Here is an 18236-nt window from a genome sequence, read left to right on the forward strand (position 1 = left end):
AGTCTCCTCTGTCCAAACCAAAGGGTTTCAGATAAGGTCTCAGTAGTGTTCAGCAAACTCCTAATATGTGCATTAGTATCACGGAAAGACATTCTCCTAGTTTGCCGTCTAAACAATTGGTTGACATGCAGATAGTGTCTTTTGTTGGTTATGGAAACTTGCTGACATGAATATGCCACTCTTTGTTTCAGTTCTCTAACAAAAAGCTTTGGAGATTATTACCCTTATGATCCTGCTGTTTATCAAAGTTTCAGTGGCTGGCAGGTGGCAGCAACATACTGTTTGGGTGCTTTCTTAATCCTCGCTCTGACAGTTGACATGGGCAAGTTTAGGTGAGTACCAAAATTTCTCAGACTTTTTCCAACTTACAAAGATCAACTTAGGTTTCCGTTAATTGAATGGCATGTTTATCATTCACTTTTTATAGAGTGGCCAATTGAAATTGATCTCCATGTATCACATAAGTTATGTAACACACAATAGAAGCAGGATGTCATACATTAACTAATTAAAGAGTATCTTGACACTCTGGTTTTGATATTAGTTGTGGAAAAAATGTGGTTGTAACTAAGTTAGTAAGCCACACCTAAAAAACACAGTGTATTTAGGTTACCTGTGGGGGATTTCTTGACTGAATTTCTTCACATCTTTCAAATCAAAGTATGTCCTTGACCTTCCAGCTGGATTTGCTGCTGTGTGTCTCCTGCAGTCAAGCCTGTGTAAGTCCAGAACAGACAAGAAGGCATCTTTTAAGTTATTTAGCTTGCTGACAGAAATAGTGCGTCAACATCACAGCACCCGAAGCGAGTGAAAACAGGCACATCTCATCCAAAAACCAACAAGTGCTGAATTTCTGTTGTAAGTGTGTTAAGTGGGAGGAAAGGTTTAGCTTTACTGGGTGATAAATAAATTAAAACATTTTCCTATTCTGCCTGATATATCCCCAAATTGGCAAGTCATCAAAATGATAGTGGCAAGACTATTCCAAGCACATCACACTGATCATATGAATGATTGTGTATTTTCTCCAGTTAAGTAATCATATCAGTGTGTAAAAATAGCAAGCTGTTGTCTTACATCCTTGGACTCCTCCCATTTGTGTCTTCATCCTTGTAACTGCTCATTGCTATTAAAAAAGGTGCCAAGCAGGTGGAAAACAGGCCAATATTATTCATATAACATCTGCAGATATCCTTTGAAGTAGGCTATCATGCCAGGATAGAGGAGGTGTGTGTGTGCGCGTTACCTTGAGATACAGTACAGGGAGATGGATGTCAGCTTCACAGTCTGGCTCGGCACATTATAAAAGATGGCACAGCTCAATAATCAAGGTTTATGTGGAAACGCTGGATGCATACATCACCTGCTACACTCAGCCCAATTACAAGTTCTTGGTTCTCTCTGAGCAATCCGTGTGTCGCTCTCGGTTTCTTGTACGCTTCTAAAAGATTATGTTCCAGGACATGTTCATCATTTAGAGCCCAATCAACTGTCACAACTTGGAGGGAAGCTTTTTTTTTAATTAAGACAAATTTTGCCTACCGCAGGTAATGCTTATCTAAATGCATAGTTCTGACTTTACACGAGGAGTCCAATGGAATGCCTGGCTTATGGTGGGGTTTAGTTGGTTGAAAGTCAGAATCCTTGGATTATGATGTAAGCATGGCAGTCATGGTGTACTGAGCACTTCTACTGCACATCTGGGGAAAAATAAATAGCTGTTATGTGATGACAATGAAAATGTTTGAAAGATTTGTATATAAAAAAAACATTTAAATAATGTGTTGAACTATAATGACAAGTTTAAATAGGGTATTTAAGCTAAAGTGGAGGATGGCGGAATATGTTGCAGAACAACTATCCACATTGCATACTCAGATTAAAAGTTTCCATTTTTAAATTACCATATCTCACATAGTCCTGCTTAACATCTTTAACATAAATTGAAAAAATACAACTAGAGTTTTCATTTATGGAAAATGTTTTCAGCTCTTGATAGAGAAAAAACACTTAATGGGCAAGAGTTACATTAGTATTTTAGTGTTTATGGTTAGAAATAAGCTATTCCTACTGCTTATTTACCACCAAGTTCACAAAATCAAGTAGAGCGCCAATGAGGGATTGAAATTGGCTTATTTTTCTTAAATAAGCAGGTTACACCCTGATTTTTGTTATGTTCATTAAATGCATAAAATTTGAATTGTGTGGCCAAATTTGAGTCAATTCTGATTGTACTAATGTGCTAAGATAAGAAAACGGGATTTAAAATATTTACTTGCAACCTTCCTGCTGTGTGCAAAATTAATTATTTATATTAGGAGCAGAGGCAACATACTGTATGTGAGAGGGGGCTGTAAAAACAGAGCTTTATTAATATTTAAAAATTAAAGTCAAATGATTACAGAGTTCAAATTCACAAAAAAAAAAAAAAAATACATTTTAGCATCTTATATTAGAAATGAATGCTGACATATCTAAAATACCAGTCTTTATGTGCATCCCCTGGAGAATAGAGATCCTTACCCTGAATCTGACAATTTCACAAGCCTGTCAACATTCGTAAACCCATAGTGTTCCATAACACACATGTTTGAAGCTCAAAAGAATAAACCAGAAACCTTATAGTGTTCCGTTCAGCCTTCCTGTTTTCTGCATGGTGTCTTACTCTCTCTCTTGCAATCTGATTTCACAGCAGACATGTCGCATCATGGTGTAGAAAATAAAGTTTCATTTTTCTTACACTTCACTTATACTGAAAATAGCTTATTGATTTTTCTTCACTGAGTGAAGTAGTCTTCACACCAGAGAGTGTTGCCATTAGCCTCACTACGCTTAAACATGGTTGGTTCCACAGTTTCTGCTGATTTCTTAGTATGTCTTTGTTAAAAATCAAAAGAGTCTGGGACATGCTCTGATGCATTAATGGGTCTAATCTTTAAATCCCTACATCCATCAATGTATCTACAACCCCTGTTTTCATTTTATGGTCAATTTGTGTTACTTATAGTTGTTAAAAGAAAACAGCCTTTACAAAAATGTGCTTGTTTTTGTTACAGTCCTTAGAAAGTAAGTTGGAATCAGTAGGCCAGACGTCAAGGAAAACAGGAAATTGGTGCCAGTATATTTCTGGTCAGTGCATCTCTGGTCTTGTCTATCAAGTTGTTCTAAAGTTGAAACCTTGAATGATTTCATGAATGGACAAAAAGAAAAAAACAAATCCCACCATTTTCTCCCTGTTAGAAGAGAAGGCATAGATCAGGGTTGTCAAACTCCAGTCCTTGAGGACTGGTGTCCTGCAACTTTTAGATGTGTCTTTGCTTCAGCACACCTGAATCAAATAATTAGGTCATTAGCCAGACCTCAGATAACATGTTTGCATGCAGACGAGGTAATTCAGCCGTTTGTTTCAGGTGTGTTGGACCAGGGACACATACAGTTGAAGGACACCAGCCCCTAAATGACTAGAGTTTGAGACCGCTGGTATAGATTCAGGATGTTACTGATGAAGTCCTTTAGATGGAGAACTAACCAAAACAAAGAAAGTAAAGGAAATAGGAGAGATGTGAATGTCCTCAATCAACAAGCTTGTCCTAACCCTCTTGTTGTCCTTGGGTCAAAATGACCCGCCACTGTGTTAAAACCCCCCAAACAATCCGCTAAGTGCTATTTTTTAACTTGAAATTTTATGACTTTTCCTAGATTGGAAACAGTAGGAAAAGTTAAATTTTGCTTTTATTCACATTTCCATATAAGCTGTACAAAAAAAAAAAGGTACAAAGGTGGTCTTTGGGTCAAAATGACCCATGAGACAAATAGAGGTGAAATCAAGGTCACAGAGTTATTTACAAACCACAGAATATTACAATGTTTTAGATGTGTCTCAGAGCAATCAGTAGCAGAAGTAAAAAAGGCAAATCAGGTGGTGTTCTCGCAGGCTTCAGAAGACCACCTGTTTATTTCCAGAGGTTATAAAGGTGCTGCAGATAACAGGACCCCGAATTCTGTCTGTGCTGACGCCATGAGTGTGCGTTATACAGGTCCTTCTCAAAATATTAGCATATTGTGATGAAGTTCATTATTTTCCATAATGTCATGATGAAAATTTAACATTCATATATTTTAGATTCATTGCACACTAACTGAAATATTTCAGGTCTTTCATTGTCTTAATACAGATGATTTTGGCATACAGCTCATGAAAACCCAAAATTCCTATCTCACAAAATTAGCATATCATTAAAAGGGTCTCTAAACGAGCTATGAACCTAATCATCTGAATCAACGAGTTAACTCTAAACATCTGCAAAAGATTCCTGAGGCCTTTAAAACTCCCAGCCTGGTTCATCACTCAAAACCCCAATCATGGGTAAGACTGCTGACGTGACTGTTGTCCAGAAGGCCACTATTGACACCCTCAAGCAAGAGGGTAAGACACAGAAAGAAATTTCTGAACGAATAGGCTGTTCCCAGAGTGCTGTATCAAGGCACCTCAGTGGGAAGTCTGTGGGAAGGAAAAGGTGTGGCAGAAAACGCTGCACAACGAGAAGAGGTGACCGGACCCTGAGGAAGATTGTGGAGAAGGGCCGATTCCAGACCTTGGGGGACCTGCGGAAGCAGTGGACTGAGTCTGGAGTAGAAACATCCAGAGCCACCGTGCACAGGCGTGTGCAGGAAATGGGCTACAGGTGCCGCAATCCCCAGGTCAAGCCACTTTTGAACCAGAAACAGCGGCAGAAGCGCCTGACCTGGGCTACAAAGAAGCAGCACTGGACTGTTGCTCAGTGGTCCAAAGTACTTTTTTCAGATGAAAGCAAATTCTGCATGTCATTCGGAAATCAAGGTGCCAGAGTCTGGAGGAAGACTGGGGAGAAGGAAATGCCAAAATGCCAGAAGTCCAGTGTCAAGTACCCATAGTCATTGATGGTCTAGGGTGCCGTGTCAGCTGCTGGTGTTGGTCCACTGTGTTTTATCAAGGGCAGGGTCAATGCAGCTAGCTATCAGGGGATTTTGGAGCACTTCATGCTTCCACCTGCTGAAAAGCTTTATGGAGATGAAGATTTCATTTTTCAGCACGACCTGGCACCTGCTCACAGTGCCAAAACCACTGGTAAATGGTTTACTGACCATGGTATCACTGTGCTCAATTGGCCTGCCAACCCTCCTGACCTAAACCCCATTGAGAATCTGTGGGATATTGTGAAGAGAACGTTGAGAGACTCAAGACCCAACACTCTGGATGAGCTAAAGGCTGCTATCGAAGCATCCTGGGCCTCCATAAGACCTCAGCAGTGCCACTGGCTGATTGCCTCCATGCCACGCCGCATTGAAGCAGTCATTTCTGCAAAAGGATTCCCCACCAAGTATTGAGTGCATAACTGTACATGATTATTTGAAGGTTGACGTTTTTTTGTATAAAAAACACTTTTCTTTTATTGGTCGGATGAAATATGCTAATTTTGTGAGATAGGAATTTTGGGTTTTCATGAGCTGTATGCCAAAATCATCCATATTAAGACAATAAAAGACCTGAAATATTTCAGTTAGTGTGCAATGAATCTAAAATATATGAATGTTAAATTTTCATCATGACATTATGGAAAATAATGAACTTCATCACAATATGCTAATATTTTGAGAAGGACCTGTACTGCTGAAGACATTGTAGAGCTGATTTTCTCAGATGTCCAGCAAGACAACTCTGATTCAGAAGTGGAGGATGTATCCGAAGAAGAAGATGGGGAGGACTACAACCCAGAGCATGATGAATCATCTTCATAAGAAGAAGAAGAAAACCCTGAAGCTGAAAGAGAGACTTTCCTTTCAAAAAATGTCAAAATATAATGGTCCTCAGCAGCATATGACCAACAAAAAACATCATAAAGATGACCCCAGGACCCACAAGGTATGCTGTTTCTCATGCCCATGATATTGTCTCTACATTCTACCTGTTTATCACACCAGCAATAGAAAAAATAATCCTGGGGATGACAAATCTGGAGGGTTTTCGCAAATATGGAGACAGCTGGAAAAAGATGGATGAGATTGACCTGCAGGCCTACTTAGGACTGCTAATCTTAGCAGGTGCATACAGGTCCCAAGGTGAGGCTGCAGCTAGTCTATGGGATGCTGAGAGTGGAAGGCCAATTTTCCAAGCCACAATGCCACTCAAAGTCTTTCACACCTACTCAAGACTAATATGATTTGATGACCGTGAGTCAAGACCAGCAAGACGTGTGACAGACAAACTTGCAGCCATAAGAGAGGTAGGGGACAAGTGGGTGGCTGCCCTACCTCTACAATCCAGGGCCTGATGTAACAGTGGATGAACAACTGGTTCCATTTAGAGTTAATCTGTTTTCATATTTGTAATAAAAGTGATTTTCACTATTGATTTATTTGACTGTTTTCTGTGACACTAATACTAATCACTGATGCTAATGTCTTTTGTCCAATAGTCATTGTCCTTTCCGGCAGTATATGCCCAGCAAGCCAGCAAAATATGGGATCAAGTCATGGGTGGCTTGTGATGCCAAATCAAGCTATGCTTGGAAAATGCAAGTCTATACTGGGAAGCCGACCAGTGGATGCCCAGAGAAGAACCAGGGGATGTGAGTTGTGCTTGATGTGACAGAGGGACTGCGGGGTCACAATGTGACATGTGACAATTTCTTCACCTCTTATGAACTCGGACAGCAGCTCCTGAAGAGGAAGATCACCATGGTTGGTACAGTTCGAAAGAATAAGCCTGAGCTCCCACCGGCACTGCTTGGGTCAAAGGAGAGAGAGGTCTTCTCCTCAAAGTTTGCCTTCACGCCCAACACCACTCTAGTTTCCTACCTCCCAAAGAAAAACAAGAATGTAGTTCTTCTGAGCACACAGACGGTGACATTAGAGATCGTGAGGACAGGAAGCCAATCATCATCCTAGACTACAACTGCAACAAAGGAGGTGTGGACAACCTGGATAAGGTGATTGGAACATATAGCTGCAGAAGAATCAGTGCCCGCTGGCCCCTGGTCATCTTCCACAACATCATTGATGTTTCCTCCTACAATGCCTTTGTGATTTGGAGAGAGATCAACCTAACCTGGATGTCTCATAAGCAGAACAAGAGGAGGTTGTTCCTGGAGCAGCTAGGAAAGGCACTTGTTACTCCACTCATTGTAAGAAGGAAGCATGTCCCCTGCACAGAACCCTCAGCAATAGTTGCGAAACCTATTCAGAATGCAGAAGCTCCTGATCAACCTGAAGATCCATCTACCACAGCCACTTCCCCAGCTAGGGCAAGTAAGAGGAAGAGATGTCAGTTCTGCCCTCAAAAGAAGGACTAAAACACATACTGTGTGCTGCAGGTGTAAGAAATATATCTGCAAGGGCTGTGCACTTGTATACTGCCCTACATGTGCTAATTAGTTGAATGGGTTATGTTATTTTTCATATTTTTGTATTGTACATTGTCTTAAATTTCACTGGAGAAAAACAAATTAAACAGTCATTGGGATGAATAAAAATGTATTCAAAACTCCTTTTTGCTAATTTTTGTTTTCTTTTCGCAAGCTATAGAAACTCAAGTGAAGAGGGAAAACTCAAGTATTCATACATTTTGAGCTCAATGACAATATGCAAGATGAAATTTGGTGTTTAAAATTCAATTAAGCTGCTTATATTGGGGGTTTAGTGAAGACGGGTCACTTTGACCCGGAGGACACAGGGTGTACAGGTCCTTCTCAAAATATTAGCATATTGTGATAAAGTTAATCATTTTCCATAATGTAATGATGAAAATTTAACATTCATATATTTTAGATTCATTGCACACCAACTGAAATATTTCAGGTCTTTTATTGTCTTAATACGGATGATTTTGGCATACAGCTCATGAAAACCCAAAATTCCTATCTCACAAAATTAGCATATCATTAAAAGGGTCTCTAAACGAGCTATGAACCTAATCATCTGAATCAACGAGTTAACTCAAAACACGTGCAAAAGATTCCTGAGGCCTTTAAAACTCCCAGCCTGGTTCATCACTCAAAACCCCAATCATGGGTAAGACTGCCGACCTGACTGCTGTCCAGAAGAACACTATTGACAACCTCAAGCAAGAGGGTAAGACACAGAAAGAAATTTCTGAACGAATAGGCTGTTCCCAGAGTGCTGTATCAAGGCACCTCAGTGGGAAGTCTGTAGGAAGGAAAAAGTGTGGCAGAAAACGCTGCACAACGAGAAGAGGTGACCGGACCCTGAGGAAGATTGTGGAGAAGGGCCGATTCCAGACCTTGGGGGACCTGCGGAAGCAGTGGACTGAGTCTGGAGTAGAAACATCCAGAGCCACCGTGCACAGGCGTGTGCAGGAAATGGGCTACAGGTGCCGCATTCCCCAGGTCAAGCCACTTTTGAACCAGAAACAGCAGCAGAAGCGCCTGACCTGGGCTACAGAGAAGCAGCACTGGACTGTTGCTCAGTGGTCCAAAGTACTTTTTTTGGATGAAAGCAAATTCTGCATGTCATTCAGAAATCAAGGTGCCAGAGTCTGGAGGAAGACTGGGGAGAAGGAAATGCCAAAATGCCAGAAGTCCAGTGTCAAGTACCCACAGTCAGTGATGGTCTGGGGTGCCGTGTCAGCTGCTGGTGTTGGTCCGCTGTGTTTTATCAAGGGTAGGGTCAATGCAGCTAGCTATCAGGAGATTTTGGAGCACTTCATGCTTCCATCTGCTGAAAAGCTTTATGGAGATGAAGATTTCATTTTTCAGCACGACCTGGCACCTGCTCACAGTGCCAAAACCACTGGTAAATGGTTTACTCACCATGGTATCACTGTGCTCAATTGGCCTGCCAACTCTCCTGCCCTGAACCCCATAGAGAATCTGTGGGATATTGTGAAGAGAACGTTGAGAAACTCAAGACCCAACACTCTGGATGAGCTAAAGGCCGCTATCGAAGCATCCTGGGCCTCCATAAGACCTCAGCAGTGCCACAGGCTGATTGCCTCCATGCCACGCTGCATTGAAGCAGTCATTTCTGCCAAAGGATTCCCGACCAAGTATTGAGTGCATAACTGTACATGATTATTTGAAGGTTGACGTTTTTTGTATTAAAAACACTTTTCTTTTATTGGTCGGATGAAATATGCTAATTTTGTGAGATAGGAAGTTTGGGTTTTCATGAGCTGTATGCCAAAATCATCCATATTAAGACAATAAAAGATGTGAAATATTTCAGTTAGTGTGCAATGAATCTAAAATATATGAATGTTAAGTTTTCATCATGACATTGTGGAAAATAATGAACTTTATCACAATATGCTAATATTTTGAGAAGGACCTGTACACAGAAAATGAGGACAACAGGAAGGAGTGGTCCACTAAACTAGGACTTTCCCATTGATTTCATTTGTGCCTCACTCCTAAACTGCATAATCAGAGTTGGTCCTTTGAGATCAACTAGCCTTGATAAACAAATGACAGTTGTGGATAATGGACAGAAAAAAAAACATGTACTGAAAAGGAGTTTAAAGCTTTTCAGCATGTAAAACAGGTAAACAGTTATCTGTTTTTTGTGCATATGATGCCTGGACCTGAAATCCCACACACTGTTCTCGGCAGAGGGACAAAAGGTGGTTTTCTTTCTGTGTTTTTAAGCAAAGCTTTACTAAAATTGGAGTTTGTGCCAGTGTTGTGTGCTAACACGAAGTGACACTTGTTACTTCCATTTTGCCTTTTTTTAAACTGATTTTGCTGGAGTCATAACTATGGAATGATGAAGCATGACAACATGATTAATATTTCAGCAGCAGAATAATACCTTTTTCCAACCAAGACAAATATCTTAACCTCATAGTTGATGCTATTCACACATATACAAAATTATGAACAATACTAACTAATGAATAATTGTTAAAGGTCTTGTCATCTGGAGTTCTGTTAGAAGTTAACATAAATTTATAATGGAAGGGATATGATTTTAGTTAAGGGCTTTTGAAGAAACATTTGAATCATTTTCTTTTTTTGCAAAAAACATCCAGGATTATTATTTTTTTACCTAAAGTTGGATTTTCTTTAGTCCATACATGGTAAAATCTTATAAGCAAGCTTATATGTATAAATCCAGCCCCAGATAATTTTGATTAATGTGCATTTATAAAGTTGCTGAGAAACCACATCCCTTTAGTAGTTATTAACAAGCTCCTGGTATGACCCTGGCTGGATATTTGACCACTCTTCTTTTCAGAACTGGTGGAGCTCAAATAGAGTTTTATGGCTTCCAGACAATGTCCCACTAACTTGCTCTTTGATGTACAAGGAAAATAATTAAAGGGATACAAGTGATCCATACACATATTAAAGAGAAGATGGTTTCTGCTTATCGATCATGTCTGATGAAATAGCTGATGAAAAGCCAGTGGTTCACACGATGATCTGCTCAGACTTCAGACCTCAGGCTCAATGCTTCCATAGAGAGGTGCCTGGTCATATTCCGCCTTTTATGTAAAAAAAATAAAATAAAGCGTAATGAATGTATCTCCTTTAGCTAAGGCTACGTGGAGGCTCAGCTTCCTGGTGGTATTGCCTGTAGCTAAGATATTATATCACCACACAACCCAGCCTCCTTACCTTCTGCCAGGCAGATTAGTGCTTTTACCAATAAGCAGCTTAGCACCAAAGTGTCCCTCAATAATATGCCATTTATTTCCCCAGTGCTTTAACTCCTGGGCGTCTTTTATTCTCCAATGTATTCTAACCCCACTCCCCCTACTTCACCACCCATCCAAAAATTTCCAGTTTTCTTTTTTTCACTTTTACTTATGCAAACAGCAACACATTATGTATTATTCTTTTCAGGTCATATTAGGAACCTAGACAGGTCCCGGGGGTGGGATGGGCGGCAGAGAGCAGCATCCCCATCAGACATACTACCCCCATTAGAAGCCTGCAGCGCACCATAAAACCCATTAAGATCCATTAGGGCAGTGCTTTCGCCCACAGACACCTTTAAGACAACTCAACCACAAAGGTGCACAGTTACACACAATATGAAGCTTATTTGATTTATCATTAAAATGTGCTTCTTCCAAAACATACTCACTGTCAGATATGGTCACATGAACAGCATTGCTTCCTGTCACAGTGCTGTGTGCTTGGTTTTTACTGCACCTCAAATCAATTGATGTTTGGTTGAAAGATGTTCTGTTTAGTTCAATTGTTGCATTTTCTAGTTAGAAATCCAGCCCACAATGCAAACAACAGCAAAAAATATATAAATTAGCAAAAGCATTACTGATCATAAACAGATCCCAGCTGAGATTTCAACGAGGTTTTGTAACTGCTTGAACATCTTCTCCAGCTAATGGGAGCTCTTCCCCCGTCCTTCGATTAGAACAATTGCATACAGCTGTGAGACTTCCACACGTTCCCTCTCATGTGATTAGTGTGCTGTTTATTATGTTTGATGAGCCTGACCCAAATCTTCTAAAGGCAGACACGTTTTTTTAATGGAGACTTTCAAATTTTAAATCCCAAATCATGTCAAAGGTGAATCATCCACTTGGGTGCTATTTTTGGGGCATTTGGTGAGAATGGGGAGGGGAAGGGCTGCTCTGACATACTTTGAAACATATTGGTCTGTTTAAAGATTTTCATGACATTTCATATTTTTCCAAGCTGTTGTTATTCTGTGCATTTGAAGGCACAGTCCTGTGTATCTGTCAAACCAAATGTTTTTCGACAATAGGCATTGCCTAATGAACAGATTTTAATTAGCTTTGTTAGAATGTTTCTCTTTGTAACAAACTTTTGTGGAGCTACAAATAATTTCATAACTTAAATTAATTTGATGTGGGTTTTTGGTGTTTTTTTTCTGCCTTTGGTAACAGCTAACTCATTCTCATTATCAGCAAATTAATTCTCACAAGAACCTTTTAGTGAGTTGCACATTTGCCATTTAATTGGACAAAAGAATAGGTTGTATTAAGTAAAAAAGGAGTTAGTTATTGTTGTCATGTTGCTGTAGCTTTCCAACTTTGTGACTGCAACTTCACAGAGGAAGTATGCTGAGGGCATGTTTGGATTAAGAGCTGGGTAAAGCTGCCAACTGTGCCCTCCTCTCCCCTTCACAGAGCCCAGCTTTACTACATACAGTGCCTTGCAACAGTATTTATACCCCTTTAGCATTCTATTTTATGTGATAAACTAGCGCCAAAGAATAGATGATTGTACAGTTGAATGGAAAAAAACTATTTTTAATGTTTTTTTTTTTTACTAATGAAATTTGCAATTCCAGTTGCAAGTGTTTTTAGGTACGTCTCATTCCAAATCTAGAGGCTGAAATATTTTCTTAATTTAAACAGCTCAAATATGACAGAACAAATGGACATTATCTGTTACCTTTAGTTTTTCACCCTCTTAACCAAATTTAGGTCTGGACTTTAACTGGTCCATTATATTGCATGAATATGCTTTGACCTAAACCATCCTATTATAGCCTTGGCTGTATATTTATTGTTGTTATCTTGCTGTAATATCCACCCCAGTCCCAGGTTTGTAGCAGTCTTTTGTTTAGCTCCATTCAGCTTCCCATCAAGTCTGACTAGCCTCCCTTACCAAAGAATACATTCACCACAGCATTATGCTACTACCACCATGTTTCACTATAAGAATGGTGTGTTCAGGGTGATATCCTGTGTTAAGACCTGCACATACTCCCCAAATTTTTTTTCTTTCACTTAGCATGGCAAGAACAAGAAAAAGTATTTTTTTTTTTGGTCAGTGAATTTCATACTTCACAAAAACTCATTGCTAAACAACTGGGCAGTACTTATAGGTACTTTCAACTGCAGCATTTTTCAGTGTAGCAACAACAGGACTCTTGCCGGCTTTTACGATTAATGTATTGCCCAACCTGTAATTTTGTCTTTTTAGGTTTACGGTACGGCTGCAGGATTTTAGAAAAAAACATACAGTTGCAATCTTATTGATGAATAAAGCAATGAAATAATCTGTTAAGACTGAACCACATTTTCCTCATTTATCTGTTGTTTCCCTCATCATGACATCCCTCCACTTGTAAACTTTAGCATTTCAGTCACTAAAATCTATATCAGGTTTTAGCCTAAAGCACAGTAAAACCACATTCAAATGACCAAATCTATTTTTGCATGGGCAATGAATGGTATTTAAAATATAATAGCCTAACTTATCTTCCATCCAAGCTGTCATTTGAACCGCAATTCAACCTGAAAGACTCACAATAAGAAACACGAAGATGGCGATTAGAGAAGTTTATTGGCAAATTATTATTTCTTTGGTGCTCGGACCCTGGAAGAAGACATGAATGCTGAGAATATCATGAGCTTGAATGGACATTTTAGGCATAGGATTAGAAATGTCTTCCCCCCTGGGATCTGACTGGTGGTGAGGTGAAGGCCAGAGGAGGTGAGGAGACCGGGAGGAGATTGGAAGGAAGATGGTTGAGGTGGGGTGGAGGAGGGTCAAGCTTGGCTGAAGAGCAGGAGGGATCCATGACTGGTGGTCCTTAAAAGCGAAGCGTCAGAGGCTGATTGGCTGAAGAGGCATACGGACTTGACACTGCTTGGATGGAGGGGAGACGTATGGAGGAGTCATTGGATGGAGCAGGTGGTGAGGGTGAGTCTTTCAGTCAGAATTTTCGTCAAAACTCCATTATTGCACACATAGATATTGCTATGACAACTGTGATCTGTTATATTAAGCAGCTCTAGTTTAACATTTTTTTCAGGGGAAATAATTTTTAAAACCATGCATCATTTTTGCTCCCTTTCACAGTTGTGCAGTACTCTGTCTTGTTCTATCATATAAAATACCCATATAATATACTTAAGCCGTTGCTCGCAATGTCACTGTGTTTTGAATACTTTTGCAGGGCACTGTATCATCCAAGTCTATCTAAATTTGCCGCACAATATTTACTGCAAAAGGTCCTCTGTAATTTTTACCCCGAGAACTCTGAAGACATCCTCTCTACGAGATTCAGTTCATCTGTTCCAGTGTCCAACATTGAGATTGAGGTCTCAGAACTGGAAACACAAATGCAGCAAGCTCATTTCAATAATAACTAAAGCAGTTCACCAGGAGCAGTGGAAATTAGTGCAGAGTAGCAAACAACCAGACCACTTAAAGATCAGATGCTAGTAATTTACTAATGACATGCACATTTTGTGTCTTGCTGCCACTACACCAGCCATAAGCAATAACCAGATGACCAGTTTGAATATTTATAACAAAGAAAATTGCATATTCAAATTAAATCCTCATACTTCCATTGTCCATGTAACTACATTTAACACTGTGAGCATTTAGCTACAAAACATACTGTCAAAGAACTAAAATAAGAAGTTACCTGAGAGTTATACATCACTGTAGGTTAGAGCCCAACCCCGGGAGACCTACAAACAGCTTTTATTTCAGAAGGCATCTAAATGATAAACCTTTAGTGCTGCCATTTTGTAACTTTTATTTTTTTTTTCATCCTGATCATTTCTCACAGATCCTGTGAGAAATTATCAAAATATCATTCCAGCAACAATCTATTAAGTGTTTTTGAAACAAAACAAATTTGATTTAAAAAAACAAAACGTTCGGGGTCAAAATGCACGGCTAGTTCATCCCTTCCCACTTCCATTGCATAGCAAAGGCATTACACACTAGTCTGATCATTTCTGTAATCAAGTATTTTTTGTTAGAATGGAGATATAAATACTCATAAAAATACTCAAATCTCATATATTATTTATATCTTTTGTAATTTTGTATTACACCGTGTTTACAATTATTTTGGTTCCGAAAAGGTTTCGATGAGTTGATTCATCAAAATCCGAAACTCTTAATCAAACCAAAATAACACCTGCCGGCAGGTATTTATTGTAGTAAAAAAAATCACATTCCTTACAATAGATTATGAGTAGAATTTAGAAAATTATGAGTAGAATTTAGAAAATTGTAGGTTATAGAAAATTACTGGTAAGGTAAGAACTGTTTCTGTTGTACCCAATAAAGTTGTGTATGAATTAACCAAAACAACAAATAAATAAATGGCAGAGGGACAAACTGATTAACACATGCACCAAATCAATAAATCAGTCTATGAACCTTTGTTTATTTAGCACTATTACACACAATTGGGTGACCAAAGTACTTCACAGGTAAAATAAACAAATTGGTAAAAGCAATAAGCAATAGAATACAATATCACAGAAGATAAAGCAATAAAAGTAAAATAAAGACAATAACATAACTGGCCTAATACCTACGCTCCCCAGTTGTTTTACCAGTTTAACAAATACATTGTGCAGATTTTGGCTCTGTGTATATGTCTATTGCTGTTTTGAGAATGTACAGCCGAACCTGTACATTTCTGACAACTTCAGAATCAAAATCAGCTTTATTGCCAAGTTCGTACATACAAACAAGGAATTTGATTCCGGTACACCTTGCTCTCTGGTTTTTGATTTTCGCATTACAGAATATACATATATACAAATATACACATATATAAATAAAAAGGTGCATTTGCAACATCTGTATGCTATTGTTTGGTACTCTATTGAATGTTCAACAGAGAAACAGCCGGGGGGAAGAAACTGTCTCTGTGGCGGCTGGTTTTAGCGAACAGTGCTCTGTAGCGGCGGCCTGAAAGTAAAGCTCTGAACAGTTTATGTGCAGGATGTGTGGGGTCTGCAGAGATTTTAGCACCTCTTTTCCTAACCCTAGACCTGTATAAGTCCTGGATGGAAGGAAGGTCAGCCCTGATTATTCTCTCTGCAGTCCTGATTATTCGTTGCAGTCTGCACCTGTCCTGTTTTGTGGATGAGCCAAACCACACTGAAATGGATGAAGACAGGACAGACTGAATGATGGCAGTGTAGAAGATGACCAGCAGCTCCTGTGGAAGGTTGTACTTCTGGAATTGCCTCAGGAAGTACAGTCTCTGCTAAGCCTTCCTTCGAACAGTGTCTATGTGTGAAGACCATCTCAGGTCCTCAGAGATGGTGGTTCGTAAGAACCTGAAGTGGTCCACAGCCGATACAGTGTTGTTGAGGATGGTGAGGGGGGTGTATGCAGGTGGTGTTCTCCGAAAGTCCACCGCCATTTCCACAGTCTTGAGTGGGTTGAGTTCAAGGTAGTTCTGGCTGCACCAGTGTACCAGCCGATCCACCTGCTGCCTGTATGCAGACTCATCACCGTCCTAAATCAGTCCAATGACAGTGGTGTCGTCTGCAAACTTAAGGAGTTACAAACTTAAGGAGTTGCAACATTGCAACATTTGTAAAACCACAAACTTGAGAAATGTTTTTGGAAACTAAATAAACACTTGCCCAGTGCAAATAATACAGATGCTTCAATTCAGGTGTTTTAGACTCCAGTTCGACCTTAATCTATTTTCTGCCAATAATGAATGAATCCAATTCTTGTACTTACAAACTTAGTGTTGATTTTTGTGCTGACTATTTTATAAGCTACAGCTGTCAACTTGCTGGTATCTATGAGGTGTATAACATTATTATAATTGGCAGTCATCAGCTGCCAGATGCCATCCATGTGGGTTGTAATAACTGAAATTGATAAATGTTCTTATCTCAGATTTTGAGCACTGAAACATAAACCTCTTTAAATATATTTGCACCAGCCTTAGGAGCAAATGCTTTTTTTTACACTTGTCAACCATTTTTTGAGTTCAATTCTTAGACTAATTGTCAATATTCTACAAAGAATATGCAAAACATAATTTTAAAGCAGACATAAAGCCATGGTAATTCTGGTTAGGAGAGTAAGCAGTACAACATCTGTGCAAAATCTTTCTTAAAATCACTTTTTTTTGTAATTTACTCTTTTTAGTCATTTTAGAGCCATTTTTGCCTCATGTTATGAACAGGCAAAGTTTTTTTTTTCTTTTTGTGGCACTATTGGCCTTTATTTTGTAAGTTGCCAGACAGAATATGGGGTGGAGAGAGAGAGAGAGAGATAGAGAGAGAGAGAGAGGAAAATACATGCAGTAAAGGTCAACAGGCCGGGACTTAAACCCATGACAGCTGCGTCAAGGACTGTGGCCTCCAAATACCCCCGCGCCACTGCTGTGCCCCCCAGGCCAGGAGGGTTTTGAAAAGATCTACAAATTGGAAATGCTGGTTATTGTCCCTGTGGTGGCTTTTGAATTTATTATAAGGAATCATTTTGTAAAAAAGGACTCAATTTTATTCTATCATCTCATGCATAAGAATAGGTAATTTACTGTTATCATTTAGAATTTTAAATGTCTCTCCTGTCAGTGTCACTGCTGGTATTTTATTTATTTATTTTTTATAAAAGGCGAAAAATAAATTGTCAAAAGGAAATAATCTCATTAATTCCTACATGCTCAGCATTTTGCATGTGAATCAGAAGCTAGTGTCTAAATTGTTATACAAAGCTTTTACCTAATTAGTGGAACAGCAAAGACTTTGCCTCAACATTCATAAACCAGGATGACATTTCGGTCAAGTTAAATGTTTATGTCACTGGAGAACATTTTGACATGTCTAACATCACCATGGAAGATATAAAGCAATTATACACAGTTCCGTTTACATTCATTAACAGGTAGTCTTTATCTCCTTGAGTATGCTGAGTTTTAAACTTTTATGGAATACCAAAACAGCAGCTGCAAAATGAGTGTTAGCCTTTGAGATTCCCACAACATAAATGCATTTTGGCCTTTTTTATTTTTTTTTTATTTTTTGCCAGCTAACACTAGTAAAACTAACATACAATTTAACTTATAGAATAATGTAGCAATTTCCATATATTTGATTTTAATAAACATTCTTAAGTAGCAATTATATAAGTTTAACTGCAAAAAGATACTTTAAACAAAATGGTTAAATTCCACACAATTGTTTTTTTCATGTGAAAGATAATAAATACAGAAAAAAAGTTCAGTGATTAAAATATACAATGTTTTTGTTCATTTTAATGTATTCTTACAAGGTGGCATGTAAAGCTAAGGTGTGCTATTCATTAACAACTGTCAGCATAGCGCAATCACTAAACTATTTAAAGTTGGATACCATTATTTTATTTTTATTAAATCAACTCTAACAAGGTGGCATGTACATTTAGCTTGACAAACACAACAAGGATGGAGTGTTCATTGGTCACAACTGCCTCGTGTTAAAAAAGCTGAGCTTGTTAGAAAGTTTGACATTATTAACGGTTCTGCTAAACTAG

At 38.9% G+C, this 18236-nt stretch overlaps 1 protein-coding gene across 4 annotated transcripts in view; it reads left to right on the forward strand.

Moving 5' to 3' along the window:
- Positions 1–18236, forward strand: part of pcdh1a (protocadherin 1a) — a 199366-nt gene that overhangs the window by 36325 nt on the left and 144805 nt on the right. Inside the window, exon 4 of one of the 4 annotated variants that reach the window (XM_047379507.1) lies at positions 6456–7366. The exons of the other annotated variants lie outside the window; for them this stretch is intronic. Coding sequence (XP_047235463.1) covers positions 6456–6527 — 72 coding nt within the window. The 3' untranslated portion in view covers positions 6528–7366. Of the gene's footprint in view, positions 1–6455; positions 7367–18236 lie in introns of those variants that run through there. 4 annotated transcript variants of the gene reach the window in all.

The sequence above is a fragment of the Girardinichthys multiradiatus genome, chromosome 11, assembly GCF_021462225.1.
Source record: "Girardinichthys multiradiatus isolate DD_20200921_A chromosome 11, DD_fGirMul_XY1, whole genome shotgun sequence".
Lineage (NCBI taxonomy): Eukaryota > Metazoa > Chordata > Actinopteri > Cyprinodontiformes > Goodeidae > Girardinichthys > Girardinichthys multiradiatus.